Source organism: Panthera onca, chromosome B3, assembly GCF_046562875.1.
Source record: "Panthera onca isolate mPanOnc1 chromosome B3, mPanOnc1 haplotype 2, whole genome shotgun sequence".
Lineage (NCBI taxonomy): Eukaryota > Metazoa > Chordata > Mammalia > Carnivora > Felidae > Panthera > Panthera onca.
In genome coordinates, this window is record NC_138344.1 from 53,804,954 (window position 1) to 53,821,053 (window position 16,100).

A 16,100-nucleotide genomic window follows, 5' to 3' on the forward strand; every position below is an offset into this window, starting at 1 on the left:
GATTGGTTTATGTGTCTCATTCTGGCATAATTCATGTTCATCCTTGTAAGTTTTAGAGCTATTTCTGATAAATGAGCAATGCCTTGCCCCTATCTAACATGATGCTATTTTTTTTTTTTCCAGGATAATTGTATCCACACATCCAAGTACAACATTCTTACCTTTTTGCCAATTAATTTATTTGAACAGTTCCAAAGAGTGGCAAATGCCTATTTCCTTTTCCTTCTGATTTTACAGGTAATGTTTAGGTTCTATTTCTTAATCATCAGTTTGTTAGAAGTATTCATATAATTTGAAAAAGTTAATTCACTTAGCTAAATGTTCATGATTAGGTAAAACCCTTCTTATCAGATTTTGAATGTTATTATTGCTGTTTCTCTTTACAAATGTGGGAGGGTCAGGAATGGGTAAAAACTAGTACATTCATCATTTTAAACACTGAGGTCATTTCAGAATGCAGCCTTGCACTTTATTTGAACCACACCAGAGCCTAATAATTACTGTTCATAGCCTTCCTCCTTTCTTTATCTCCCTCTTGTGTTGACAGTATGGGTGTTATCAGAGTTGAGGCAGTCTAGCTGAGTAGTAGTCAGTGGAAGCTAACTGGGAAAATTTCATTTGCATCTAAGAACAATAACCTATTTGTGTGTGTGTGTGTGTGTGTGTGTGTGTGTGTAAAATATGTTATATCTTGTCTCACTGTAGAGTGACTATTTTTTGCAATTTTGAGAGGTTAATTGGTAGTTAATAAACTTTCTTTTTCCTCTCAGCTGACTAAAACTTGGGCTTAAAGAAAATTTTAGCTTTTACTGATATTTTAGCAAAGAAAAGAAGGCATAAATCAAACAATACACATACATATAAACAGTTCATGATAGCCAGTTATTTACCTAGTATTTATTTTAGAGTAATTTAATCAGACCAAAGTGGTACATTCAGAATGTGTTAATTTTAGGAGGTAAAAAGATGGGTTAGATGTGTGCAGTCAAGATTAATAACTTTGAGTACTATTTTTACTTAATTGAATAACTATATTAAGGACCTTTGGCTGTAAGTGGCAGAAACCTAAATTCGTTTAAGCAAAATAGGAATATATTTAGGAATATTTCTCATTTTGTGTACGACTGGATACATGGGCAGACTATTTCAATAGGATGTGACTGTTCTTAAAAAAAATTTTTTTAATGTTTATTTAACTTTGAGAGAGAGATTGAAAGAACCTGAGCATACAAGTTGGGGAGTAGAGAGAGAGGGAGACACAAAATCCAAAGCAGGTTCCAGGTTCTGGGCTGTCAGCACAGAACCCAATGCAGGCTCCAAGTCACAAACTGAGAGATCATGACCTGAGCCTGAGGTCAGCTGCTTAACTGACTGAGCCACCCAGGTGCCCCAAGATGGGACTTTTCTTTCAGGCAGGCCCTCTCTACCAGGTGGTCTCTGAAAGCTTTAGACCTTTATTCTCCTGGCTCCAACTCCAACGTGAAAGAGAGATAGGGAGACAGAGAGAGAAAGAGAATGAATCATTTTTTTTTGGTTGTTTCAGCAAATCTTGGGATTAGCTCTCACTGGACTATGCTGAGTTACATCGCTATCCATAAATAAATCATGGTGGCTTAAGAATTTGTAGCAATGGTTGACTTGCTCTAGATCACATGCCAAAATGTGGAGCCAGAATGGAATGAGTCTGCCAACATTGTATGGACTGAAAGTGGAAGAGGGGGAGTGAGATAGTTCCCTAAGGTGTACTTGAGAAGAACTGAATGCTGAATAGGTACAACAAAACAAAACAACAATAAAAACTCCAGAGTGAATGTATACCTTACAGTTTACTGAAAAGACTTTGGAATCCAAGATTTCTTTTGTTGCCCCCTATGAATTTGCTTTTGGTTTCTTTATATAACTCTTTGCATCATTCCAGACTTTTGAGCTCATTGCTCTAATGGCTTTCTTATGTATAGTCAAAGGCTCTTGCTCACAGAATTTTATGTCTGGAAGGAGCCTTTGGGATGATTTAGTCCAGCCTTCTTTTTTTTTTTTTTTTTTGATCAAGAAATGAGACCCAGAAAGGTTAAGTGATGTGTAAAGCTTTTACAATGAATCAGTGATAGAATTAGGACTACAATCTAGCTTTTCTGCCACTCAGGCTGATGTTTTTATTGGTATCACAGAGGCTTTTGAGTTTTTTTTTTCCTTTTTAAAAAATTTTATGTGGAAGCTATTGTATAAAATTGATTTAATTTAGAGCTGTTTTTGTTAGGGCCTGATCTCCATACACTGACCATATCCACTCTTTTCCTATCTTATGACTCTTAAGCACTTCCATACTGAACCCCATTTGAAAACTCTCTTTCTAAGAGAGTCATGTGAACTGTCACTATGTCTCTGTCATGTGGGTAGCTTTGGAAGTATAGGTACAAGGCTTTGGAGGCCAATAGATGAAAGTTCAAATTTTAGCAGTGTATGTTCTTGGCCCAGTTGGGTGACCTCTCAGATACTTATTTATAAGATGGGAAAATGATACTTAGGACTGCTGCATTTCCTGACTCTAGGGAATTATTCACAATGTATTCTATGTTGTGCCCTGGAGGTGCTATTTACATGGAATACAAATTCTGTGGGTATGTGCAAAACAACTCTGGTACATAATCTAACTCAATGAACTTTTCTGAATGTCAAATGACATAATTTATGAAAAGTACTTGCTTGGTGCAGGGTAGATGGCTCAAAGAATCTCTTTTGGAATTGGTGAGAAGTTAGTAAAAACTTGTTAAAAGTTGAGATGAGAAGCTGAGAATAGAGAAGTGACATTTGTCATACTGGGGAAAGATCATTATCTGAAGGATTTCAAGAAGCTTACTTCTCAACTTGCTATAAAAATTTTATTTTTTGTCAAGTAGTCTGAAAATTCATTCAGTGATACTTCCGTGTGTCTTATAAGTTAATGAAAGTACTTAAATTATTGAAAGTTATTCTACATTTGTACAAATAACTGAGTATAATCTTACTACTTTCTGTGTGTCAGATATAATGACAAAATTTGGAAGATGTATTTTCTAACTTAAAAGCCCTAAACTATTTGAAATGTTTGTTTCAGCTGATTCCAGAAATCTCTTCCTTGACCTGGTTTACCACCATGGTGCCTTTGGTCCTGGTGATAACTATGACAGCTGTCAAAGATGCCACAGATGACTATGTGAGTATTTACTTTTGAGCATTCTTGAGTTATCAATTTCAATTGTGACCTCCCAGAAATAAAAAAAATAGAGATCTATTTGAAATTTTTGAATGGAGCTCTTCTGCTTAATATTACATAAAACTCTTTTGCTGTTTGTTCAGTGACTAATACAGATGTCATAGAACCAGAGCCTGTTTAAGTTGAAAGCAAGAGGACTTGAAAAATTAGACTTACTCCCTCATTTTACAGATGAGGAAACCAAGGTTTCTAAAGAACCAGTGATATGTTAATGATCAGACAGGCAATTAATGGTAAGATCAGAATTAGAACACAAACCTCCTTCTACCCAGTGAAGTATTATTTATCTTATATGTCTTTCTCTAAGTTTTGAGAATTGGTAGATATTTGGTGCTCTCACATCCTCTGCTCATTATACCAGGAGTTGCAAAGTCAAATCACTTCAAAAGTCAGGCAACTAATGTAAATAGTGAAATATAAAGCAGTAGAGACTTTTGAAGTCTGCATAAGCCAAGGGAGGTCATTCAAATTCAAAGATTTAAAAACAGTCTCAAGGAAGCCAAATGTTCTACATTTAGAGAAGTTATATTCTCACCCTCGGTGATTGTATGTGCGCTAGCCTTAATAACTGTCTATATGCCAATGACTTACATATTTTTATTCCTAGTCTAGGCCTCTCCTCTGAACTCATACCCATATTTCCTGTTGTCTATTTTTAACTTATATATGTCTTTAAAGTGAGTGCCTTGTAGATAGCATATAGTTAGGTAATGATTTTTTATGCAATCTGAAAATCTCTTAATTGGAATGTTTAACCCATTTATATTTAATGTGATTAGACTTAAATCTATTATCTTGCTACTGTTTTCTGTATGCCTCATTGATTCTTTGTTCCATTTTTCCTCTTTTAGATTATTTTTGTGATTTCTTCTTATCTTTATTATTAGCTTTATAGGCCTATATGGTGGTTGTTCTAGGGTTTAACTTATAGTCTACCTGGGGCAGTGTGGCTTTTGAACCCTTATTCATACCACTCTGTGCTAAGGGGTGTGTCTTTGTATACCATGTATCTGTAGGATATATAAGATATGACTCTTTTTTTTTTAAGAATTATTTATTTGTTTTTGAGAGAGAGAGAGAAAGGGCATGAGCAGGGGAGGGGCAGAGAGAGGGAGAGAGAGAGAATCCCAAGTAGGTTCTGCATGGGCTTAATTGACTGAGCCACCCAGGCAACCCTGATTCTCTTCATTTTTAGTGAAGTGCCTCATGTATTTCATGGTTAGCATTGTGACTGTAACCTTTGAGGCAGGATTTTTAACTAACACACAGGACCTGTTCATACTAATGAATCATGTCACTTAAAAGTGGTCAGCTTGGAATTTATTCATTCCTATAAGGTTGCCATTGTTCAAAGTACTTTGAAGCTCATTGTAAAGAATTGTCTTCATGGCCAGTGTACAAGGTACAGAAGAAAGCCAATCTCATAATTTTGTGTTCACCCAGCTTTGGAAACAAATGCTATCTCTCAAGCCCCTAAAAAATGTATTCACCCTACCTGCTTTCTAAGAGAAGCTTTTATATATTTCCAAACATAAAGCATCCCTTCAGGTCTTTAAATAGCTCCATCTTCAAAGAATAGAGGACATTCTAAAGAATGGACTGTAATCTCCAAGAAATTCTAGGAGAGGAAATTTTAACCATGATTTGAGTAATGGCAACTTTGGAGTAAATGTATGTCTTCTCCACAATAGCTGATCTTTCTGGGAAATAATATTTATTTATATGCTTAAGTGTCTACATATTGGGGTAAATGTCTTATTCATTATAGTCACATTTCATAGAAGAATAAAATGGTAGAGTAGAAAGAACATGGGCTTTAAAGAAAGACTCCTTACCTGTTACTTACTGTAACTGTAACTTACTGTTCTAACAGTATGAAATGAGGGAAACCACTTCTCTGGACCCTTCCTTGTCTGTATAATGTTGTTAATGATACCAGAACTGTTGGAAGGACAATATGAGATGCTATGTATAAAGCATGTGGCACAGAGCCTGTCTTGCAGTGGGGATACAATCAGTGCTAGTACTCTGCTCCCTTCCTGTCCTGGGCAATTCCCCTTTAAGCCTTTCTACTACCATTTCTAGTCCTACCAGACTCCATTTGTTCCAATACCAAGACTTCTTGGCAAAACCTGAGCTGAAGTGAGAGTGACTTATTTTAAGGCCCAGGGAATAGGCTCCTCAGCTTGCAGGGGTGTGAACTGTTTGGCCCTTTTCTGTGATTCCCAACTAGTCAATTTTGGGGATTGTTTTCAGGTTTGATACAGATGTGACTAAATTCTAAGTCTCCTTTTGTCTTTATTGCAGTTAATGCTTGAATATGCTTTTATTTTTGTGATGATATGTGTGGGTCCAATAACCAGATATATTTATCAGTCAGGGTCTTGACAGAAAAGAGACGTCACCCTGAAATGAGAAAGATTGGAGAAAGATTAATAATGAAGGCACTATTTACAAAAGGGCAAAAGAAAAGTGGTCAAAGAAAAGCACATAGTGTAGCAATATGGATGGCAATACTACTTCTTGGTCTGAAGGGGCAATGGGAGGAAGCAATTACCTGTATCTGAGGGCTGCTCATGGCACCTGGGGCTCTCTGTAACTCAGCTTGAATGAGGCCAGGCAGAAAAATACCCCCATTTCACTCTCCTCTGGCTACTCTGATCTTCCGCCACCTTTGGCCAAACCCAACCAGGAGCCAGAGGGTAAGGATCTTATGGGTCAGCTTCCCATGACAGAGGGCAGAGTGGAGAAGGATGGGGTGTGAACACAGAGGAGCAAACAGAATATCCAGCACCCACATCAAATGATATACTCAGAAAAAATAATATTTCTGCTGGTGAGAAATTTGCATGCCAATGATGGGTTGATTTAATTTACTCTTCTATTGATTTTGTAAATTTTTTCATGTTAACAAATGTTAAATATCTTGTTTTTCCTGATAATATACATTAACTTACACCTGGAAATCAGTGTAATTGCATGCACTGGGCATGGCAGAATAGATTGGGATGGGTTTGGGAAAGATATTGAAAAAGAGAAGGGATGGTTGGAGCATTTTATATGTTGTGATATTGGTACAATGTTTTGAATTTTTTAAATGAAAACACTAATCTTGATGATAGTCTTATCTGAATGACTGCTAATTTATGAGTCTAGTAGAGGGTTCATAATATTTGGACTCTTCTAAGCAATGTAAGATGTTTACATTACTAGAATATACAATAAGAAATAGTATCACTTGGGCATAAAAAACAAATCCATACCAAATGTTGTTCAGTATTGTATTTTGAGTTTTGTTTTAAAGGCTCAGTATTTCATAATATTACTGTTAGCAATTAGAATTTCTGGAGAATAAGAATACATGTTATTACAAGTAATTTCTTGGCTTCAAGGAAATCCATAAAACAGAATGACTGATGTTCCAATAAAGTATTGAGCACATATGTAAGAAAAATGGAAGCCTCTATTCCTTATTGAGGACTTCAAAATGTATAGTTTTCTAGAACCATGTGGCAGAGTAAAGGGAATACTGTCTTCTTAGAAGCACCTAAAAATGTGTGGGAATTAGAAGAGCATGTGGCTACACTTGTTGCATTGGTAGCATCCAGAGTAAGGGTTAGTGAGAAGGGTATTGATTAAGATTTAGAACACATGGAGCTGGGTTCATGGTAAGTATAAACTGGCTAATTTTGGATCGATGGTGAAATTGTCCAAACAGATGAACTCAAAAGTATTTTCAGTGTTCCTATTTGTGCTGACAAAGCATGATTTAATATATTTTTTTCACAAACATTTTGACTTTCAGTTTCGCCATAAGAGTGATAATCAAGTGAATAATCGGCTATCTGAAGTGCTCATCGACAGCAAGTAAGAAAGACATTTTTGGGTTATTTTTAAGATTTTGGGGACCATAAAATGATCTTGACAATTGGTGGTTTTCTCTTTTAATTAAGTATATGTTACTTTTCCCTTTCAATTTGTTAAAAACTGCAGTGTAAGTCCATTTTATCTATATGGCTTATTTAAATGTTCAGCTGGTGCTTGTGCTACCTACTCAACATCAAATCCCTATGGAGTTTGTTTTGTGGACACAGGCAAATCATTATCACTTTTCATCTCTGGATCTAATACTGCTTAGACTTGACACTTCTGTAATGTCTTGTATGTCATAGACGTTTTATAAGGATTTGAATTATTTAATTTGGTAATTTCTGGGGAATATTGCTAGAAAGACTTTGACTCATTACTGTATTAAATGAATCTTGGATTTACTTGATAGTTAAATTTAGAATGGAATATTCACCATAACAGATTTTTTATTCCTTTTAAATTGATAAATACTTATGGGAATGGTTCTTGGATTTGAAATGCTTTAAAACATGTATTTACACACTAATAACAGCAAAAACACCTCCATAAAACTTAGCAAAATTTCAAGCCTTCATTGCATGGTTTCTTACTCTTTGTCCCTTTTTTTGCTAATAATAACATGTGACAAAGGAAACTGGCTATGATATACTTCGTTCTGGTGGTCAGTCACATCTGCCAGTGCTTTTGAATCATTTGGATACTGTGAGGACAGTTTTTTTTTAAAGGAATATCATAAAATGAAGTAATCATGTGAGATGGGAAATTCCAAGAAATGATAGAGATACCAAGAGGGACTAGGTATAATCTAGACAATAATTGGTAGGATTGAAGTAATTAATCTCCATAACTAAATTATTGACTGATCACTAATAACATAATGAATACATATAGTTTTTTCTGTATTCGCTTGTTTTAGAAAATAGTGTTAATGTACAATGAAGGAAAAGGATCTTAATATAAAATTATAGTGGTTAGAGACAGAGCCTCTGAAGGGGTGATTCTGGTGGGACACAGATAAGCCATAAAGATGCCTGGAACCATGTGGTTCATTTCCAATGTTAGCAGGTTTTGGATTGTTGCCACTGGAGCATCGTGTTTAAAAGCATGAGTTTTGCACTCTGAGAGACATTAAATATGAGTTTAGTACTGACCCTAAACAATTCTGTGGTCTACAACAAATTCTTAAGAGGTGGTGAATCTTTTTTTTTTTTTTAATATATGAAATTTATTGTCAAGAGGTGGTGAATCTTTGTAAGCTAATGCAATACGTGGCTTTGAGCCACTGTTGCATATCTTGACTTTCTCAAGCCTTACAGTTCTGACTGGATATTAGATCTGACAATATGATATAACTAATTCCCCAAGGAACATTTGATAACAAATCTTACTCCTTTGAAGTATCACCTCATATAAAGTATGTTTAAAATGTACAATTACATAATGAATTTGAAATAATGGCCCTAGCATATCTTTAATGTCCCCCCAAATTACCAGTTAAATCTTGTGGCAGTACCTTGGGGCATTAATTAGAGGCCAAGGGATTTATCTAGGAACTTAGATATTCAGAAACTCGATGATTGTATGTCTCCCACACATGCTATCTATCATTATCATTATTGTTAGAAGTAGTATTAGTGTTACTTTCTTGTGGTTTCATTTAGCTTTCTGTTGATTCCTCATGAAGTAACATCTCTTTGTAGTTCAATATGGTGTGATGTTTTAGTATGTATTGTTGCTGATCATGTAAAATTGACAGGAGAAGCATATATCATTGAGTATGGAGTGTTCCTTAAGATTCAGTAAAAAATCAGGCCAGATTTTCCATTTAGAAGATGGCTCTTTACTGTGAAATCCTCTAGGGCAGGGGTCATCTCTTGATTACATCTGTGTCCCTTGAACTTAGCACAATGTATATTGAATTTTCAAACTGAGTGGTAACAAGTATTCTTGCTGAGAGAGCAATATGCTAGAGTAGCTTGATCTATCTAATGTTGCTCAGTTGCATCACTGGCCAATTCCAGTGGCTGGGGTGGTGGTCTTTGTACAATATGCTCACGCTACAGAAACTGGCTTTCCATTTTTTGGATTTTGAAAAGTTGGAAAGATCAAATGGGCTCAGATCTGAGACAGTCAAGCTTCAAGTCCTCCCTTGAAGCTGGTGGTTGTAGAGGATACTGTTGGGGCTCTGCACAGACCCTCACTATCTTCTGTACTCATCCCCAGCTTCAATTTGCATTGCTTGTAAGCACTTGCACCTGCTGTTTTCTTCCAGAGCACTGCCCTTGAACTGCTGGAGTCAGTGACTGGTGGGTGAAGGAGTGTGAAAGAGCAGCACCCCTGCCTCAATTAGACAAGCTCTGAGGTTAATTTGTACTCTCAACCACTCCTTTAGATCAGACAGAGGATGGGACTTGGCATGCAGTCACACCCTGTGTAGTTTTTTTCCCTTTCCCTGTGTTGTGTCTCATGTCCCTTACCAGTTTCTCCTGGAAGTACTTTCCTAATGAGACACTTGCATGTGAATCCTTATCTCAGGATCTGCTTCCAGGGAACCTGATGTGAGACAGTAGTTAATGCATACTAGATCCCATTGCAATGTTAATGGAAAATGTTAAGAAAGTGCTTTTGGGTCTATTCTTGGCACCTGTGGGTTGTGATCCAGTAATAAAGTAAGATGCCTGGAGGGGATCAGGGGAGTACAAGTGTTGCTGGAGGTGAGTGTCAGAGTGGGGTGTATGCCAGGTCCATGTGGCTACCTTTGTGTGCTGCTGGCAGAAGGTCTGGAACTACTGTACCATTTGCTGATGGCATGTATGAATACCAATAGCTATCTTCGTGTTTCTCCAGAGAAGGTTTCAAGCAGTGCTAAAATCTTTAACCAGTGTAGAAGCAACTGGGCAGGTGAGGGGCAATGATAGGTCTTGGACTTGTGGTCTTTGCACTAGGGCAGGAGCCATCATTGGCTTGTCTTGGAAAGAGGGGAGGCATGGTTAGCCTCAGGCTGGAGATTTTTAAGGGGAAGGAGGTGGGAAGAAAGCACTAGTCAGGAAACCTGGATTCATGTGTGAGTTTGAGCAATTAATTTTCCTTCTGGGCTTCTTTCTGCTGTGCTCAGAAGTGAGGAAGTTGGGCAGGTACATTCAGATTCGATATGTATTTATTGAGCAACTACCCTGTGTGAGCTCCAGTGCTTCCAAGTTTAACTTGCATAAAAAAACCCAAAGTGTGGGTAACAGTGCTCCATTTTAGAGATGAAGTGATTAGCCCTGAGAGGGAGTGACTTGTCCAGGGTCCCATGGCAAGTGAGAGCCTAAATTAGTAGCCTGAAATCTACTCATTCATGAAGAGGTATGTAAGTGTGGACTTTGTGGTATGATCCTGTCTTCACTATTTATTTTGTATTTGAAGGGCTTTGTATACAATTACAGGAATATAACATAGTTACATAATATATATGTAGTTTATCTGTATGTAATATACATTTGTATTATATACATTACTCCTCTAACATTGTTAGGATTGTGTGAGCTGTAATGCTAAGCACTGTAAACCTGGGTCACAAAATAAATAGAGCAATAAAACCCTTTCTTTTATAAACTTCCTTTTCAATTTCACTTTTTTTTATGTTGTTACTCATATTCTTTTTAAATCAGTAACAATCTTCTGTATCTGCAATCTCTTATAATATGTAAAGTGCTTAAGAAATACATGTTGTATTAGCCTTTGACAAAATTTGCTGACTTTGGTTTTAAAACTAAGTAGGGGTGGCATGATTCCATATTGTAGAAATGATTGTGATTGCTAAATATAAGTGCATATTTTTGCCCCAAGCCATGAAATACAGTAGCCCTCCTTTCTCTGCACTTGTACTTTCCATGGTTTTGGTTACCCATGCTCAACCATGGTCTGGAAGCAGGTGACCTAATTTCTGACATATCAGTAGAAGGTCAGTAGTAGCCTAGTGCTACATTACAGTGCCTGCATTATTCACCTTACTTCATCTCATCATGTGGGCATTTTGTCATCTCACATCATCACAAGAAGAAGGGTGAGTGTGGTATAATAGGATATTTTGAGAGAGAGAGATCACATTCACATAACTTTAAGTATATTGTTAGAATTGTTCTATTTTATTACTAGTTAATGCTATTAATCTCTTACTGTGTCTAATTTGTAAATTAAACTTTATCATAGGTTTGTGTGTATAGGAAAAAATATAGTATAGGGTTCGGTGTTATCTGCAGTTTGAAGCATCCACTAGGGGTCTTGGAATGTGTCCCCTGCAGATAAGGGGGGACTCCTGTACCATTTGCTGATGGCATGTATGAATACCAATAGCTATCTTAGTGTTTCTTGAGATGGTACCTCAAATTATGCTAATATCCTTGACTACTGTGGGAGCAACTGGCAAGTGAGGGGCAATGAGAGGGAGTGTGATAGTCCCTGCAGAGGTTATCCTACTTGATGCCCCTCAACCTGGGCTGCACATTGCATCAGTGCCCCTGCAACTCCAGAGTAATGAAATAAGGGTCTTGGAGATGATACCCTGGTGTTTTTTAAGTTTCCATGATGATTCTATGCAGATACAGTTGAGAACTTCTAATCAAATCCATTGCTATGTCCATATATGAATCTCTATGTCTATATTTGTCTAATTTGGAAAGACATCCAAGGAAGGGAATTCCATTAATTTTGAAAATGGTAAGCATGGTTTTTCCACATAATAAATATCCTTACAATGAAATATTGTAAATGATTCTTGACAGAATATAAAATTCTGTAATGCTTATTTATGTGTTTTGTCCTCTCTGTGGAATCATTTTATTACTTTCACATATTTATGCAACTTCCAATTTTTGTAGTTCTCTCCCATCAGTGTTTCTAGTCATAGGGATTTTGGAAAAGGTGAAGAGTATACAGATTGACTGTTACTCAGTTAGGCAGCCACTAGCCCCATGTGGCTACTGAACACTGGCAGTGTGGCAGGTGCAAGTAAGATGTGCTGTTAAGTATAAAGTATATACCAGATTTTGAAGACTTAGTACCAAAAAGGGAATGTAAGATGCATCATTAATAATTTTTTTACATCGGGGGGGGGGTACCTGAGGGGGGCTCAGTCGCTTAAGTGTCCGACTTCAACTCAGGTCATGATCTCACAGTTCGTGAGTTTGAGCTCTGCACTGGGCTCTGCACTGACAGTGTGGCACCTGCTTGGGATTCTCTCTCTCTCTCCGCCACTCTCCCACTCGCTCATCCACTTTTTTTTCTCTCTCAAAGTAAATAAATAAACTTAAAAAATAATGTTTATATTGGTTCCATTTTGAAATATTTTCTATATATTGGTTAAATAAAACATATTATTAAAATGAAATTTACCTGTTTTTTAAATGTGTCATTTTTCTTTCATTTTTTATTTTAATTCCAATGTAGTTAACAGTGTGATATTAATTTCAGGTGTATAATACACTGATTCATCACTTCCATACAACAACCAGTGTTCATCAAGATGAGGGTACTCTTAATCTCTTTCATCTATTTTACCTGTCCTGTCATTGACCTCCCCACTGGTAACCATCTGTTTGTTCTCTGCAGTTAAGAGTCTATTTTTCTTTTTTCTTTTTTCTTTTTTTTTGGTTCCTTTGTCTCTTTCTTTGGTTCATTTGTTTTGTTGCTTAAATTCCACATATGAGTGAAGTAATATGGTATTTGTCTTTCTCTTATGGCTTATTTCAGTTAGCAGTATACTCTAGATCCATCTATGGTGTTGCAAATGGCAAGATTTCATTCTTTTTTTATGGCTGTGTAATATTCCATTGTATATATCTACATATATATATAGATACATATCTATACATATCTACATATATATATATATATATATTCTTCTTTATCCATTCATGTATTGATGAATACTTGGGCTCTTCCATAATTTGGCTATTGTAAATAATGCTACAGTAAATTTATGGGTACATATACCCCTTTGAATTAACTGTTTTTGTATTCTTTGGGTAAATACTCAATAGTGTGATTACTGGATTGTAGGGTAGTTCTATTTTTAATTTAAAAAATTGTTTAACTGTTTACTTATTTTTGAGAGTGTCAGCAGGGGAGGGGCAGAGAGAGAAGGAGACACAGAATCTGAAGCAGGCTCCAGGCTCTGAGCCTTTAGCCCAGCGCCCAACACAGGGCTTGAACCCACAAACCACAAGATCATAACCTGAGCCGAAGTCAGACGCTTAACTGACTGAGCCATCTAGGCACCCCTATTTTTAATTTTTTGAGGAGCCTCTGTATTGTCTTCCACAGTGGTTACACCAGTTTGCGTTCTCAGCAACAGTGCAGGAGGGTTCCTTTTCCTCCACATCCTCTCCAACACTTGTTGTTTCTTGTGTTTTTGATTTTAGCCATTAAGACAGGTATGAGGTGATATTTCATTGTGGTTTTGATTAGCATTTCACTGATGATGAGTGATGTTGAACATCTTTTCATGTGTCTGTTGGCCATCTTAATGTCTTCTTTGGAGAAATGTCTGCTTGTGTCTTCTGCCCGTTTTTGATTGGATTATTTGTGTGTGTGTGTGTGTGTGTGTGTGTGTGTGTATAGTTGTATAAGTTCTTCATATATTTTGGATAGTAACCTTTTATCTGACCTATCATTTGCAAATATTTTCTCTCATTCAGTAGGCTGTCTTTCAGTTTTGTTGATTCTTTGCTTTGCTGTGCAGAAGCTTTTTATTTTGATGTACTCCAAATAGTTAAATTTTGCTTTTGTTTCCCTTGCTTTAGGATACATATGTAGAAAAATGTTTTTATGCTGATGCCAGAGAAATTACTGCTTGTGCTCTCTTCTAGGATTTTTATGATTTCAGGCCTTACTCTTTGGTACTTGATCCATTTTGAGTTTATTTTGGTGAATGGTATCAGAAAATGGGTCAGTTTCATTCTTTTGCATGTAGCTGTCCAGTTTTCCCATTACCATTTGTTGAAGAGACTTTTTCCCATTGCATACTCTGGCCTCCTTTGTTAATTAATTGAACATAAAATTGGGGGTTTGGGCCTCTGTTCTGTTCCATTGATCTATATGTCTATTTTTGTGCCAATACCATACTATTTTCATTACAAGAGCTTTGTAAGATGACTTGAAATCTGGGATTGTGATACCTCCAGTTTTATTTTTCTTTTTCAAGATTGCTTTGGCTATTGGGGGTCTTTTGTGGTTCCATACAAATTTTTGGATTGTTTGTTCTAGTTCTGTGGAAAATGCTGTTGGTATTTTGATATGGATTGCATTAAATCTGTAGATTGTTTGGGGTAGTATAGACATTTTAACATTATTTGTTCTTCCAGCCCATGAGAATATAATGTCTTTCCATTTGTTTGTGTCCTCTTCAATTTCTTTCATCAGTGTTTTATACTTTTCACAGTACAAGTCTTTCACTTCCTAGGTATTTTATTATTTTGGTGTCATTTTAAATGGGGCTGTTTTCTTAATTTCTCTTTATGCTGCTTCATTATTAGTGTATTAAAATGCAACAGATTTCTGTAAAGTGATTTTGTATCCTGTGACTCTACTGAATTAATTTATCGGTTCTACTAGTTTTCTGGTGGAATCTTTAGGGTTTTCTACCTAAGGTATCAGATACCTGTAAATATCAAGTACCTGCAAATAGTGAAAGTTGTATTTCTCTGCTACCATTTCAGATTCCTTTTATTCATTTTTTTGTTGTCAGACTGCTATGGCTAGGATTTGCAGTACTATGTGGAATAAAAATGGTGAGAATGGACTTCCTTGTCTTGTTCCTGACCTTAGGAGGAAAAATTTAAACATTTTTTGAATGTGGCTACTAGAAAATTTAAAATTACTTACATAGTCCACATTTTTGGCTGGTATTCTATTTCTACTGGATGACATTGCTCTATACGACGCGTTTAGGTATGTGTGAGAGAACTGAGCAGAGAAGAAAATGAAGTCTGTGCTACAAGCCTAGTCTCCTGATTCTCAGGCCCAGATTTTCTGTGCAATCTTCCAGGCTGCCAGCATTGTTGTTTGTGTCACTATAAACAAATAGGGTCAGTGTCATTTTTGTTAATATTTAATTTCCCTGACATCTTCTGAACTTACACTTGTGCATTAGAGCAATGTGAGTTCAGGTGCTGCAATGCAATTAGCTTTGAGTCTGGATGTTTCCTTGACACCTCTAGATTTTAAATGGCTTCTGACCATCAACTTTCTGTATAACACGTTTCATTTATAATTCCTGAGCATCAATAAATATTGCTTAAATCTATCAAGCTCTTTTATGGAACCATTCCCATCAACCTTATTCATCTTTTTTCTTATTCTTGGAAACTTTTTTGAATTGATCCCTTTTCCATAAGACTGAGTTTTTGTAATATATTTATAAAACTCACAAAAGATGATTATATGAACACATTATTTCCTATGTGAGGTAGTGAGAACTTGAAGCACTCTTACTCAGTTCACTGATGACAACCTTTATCAGAGAATCCTGGATTTAAGTGTGAGTAAGACTAGGTTGAGCATACTGACTGAACCCTGGGAGGTTTCAGTTCCATCAAACATGATGGTTTCCTGAGTCAAACCATCACCACCTAAGTTCTAAGTTTATTTCTTATTAATCACAGCACAGCATGAAAAAACCCCACAAAATATTCTGCTTTAAAAAATGTATTAGTGACCTATGTAAATCCGCAAACAGCAATAATTTAAAACAGTTTAAGTTTTATATTACAATTGCTAGCTATATAGCACTCATATATTATATGTATGCATCAGTTCTGAACTACAGAGCTCCTAGAGGGAAATTTGGGCAGTGATTCAGAAGTGTGGCTAGTAGATCCTTCAGGAAGCTCTGAAGGAACTCTTCCCATCTTCCTTGTCCTGCCAGATTAAACGTATATGGACATATGGTCAAAAAAATCTATCATTTGCTGCTGAATTCTTGGGAAAAAACTTA

At 36.3% G+C, this 16,100-nt stretch overlaps 1 protein-coding gene across 19 annotated transcripts in view; it reads left to right on the forward strand.

The window, feature by feature from the left end:
- Positions 1–16,100, forward strand: part of ATP8B4 (ATPase phospholipid transporting 8B4 (putative)) — a 272,767-nt gene that overhangs the window by 74,737 nt on the left and 181,930 nt on the right. For 18 of the 19 annotated variants that reach the window (XM_060618559.3, XM_060618558.3, XM_060618565.3 and 15 more), the window contains 3 exons: positions 124–237; positions 3,095–3,193; positions 7,059–7,120. The exons of the other annotated variant lie outside the window; for it this stretch is intronic. In XM_060618559.3, the coding sequence (XP_060474542.3) occupies positions 124–237; positions 3,095–3,193; positions 7,059–7,120 (275 nt within the window). The remainder of the gene's footprint in view (positions 1–123; positions 238–3,094; positions 3,194–7,058; positions 7,121–16,100) is intronic. 19 annotated transcript variants of the gene reach the window in all.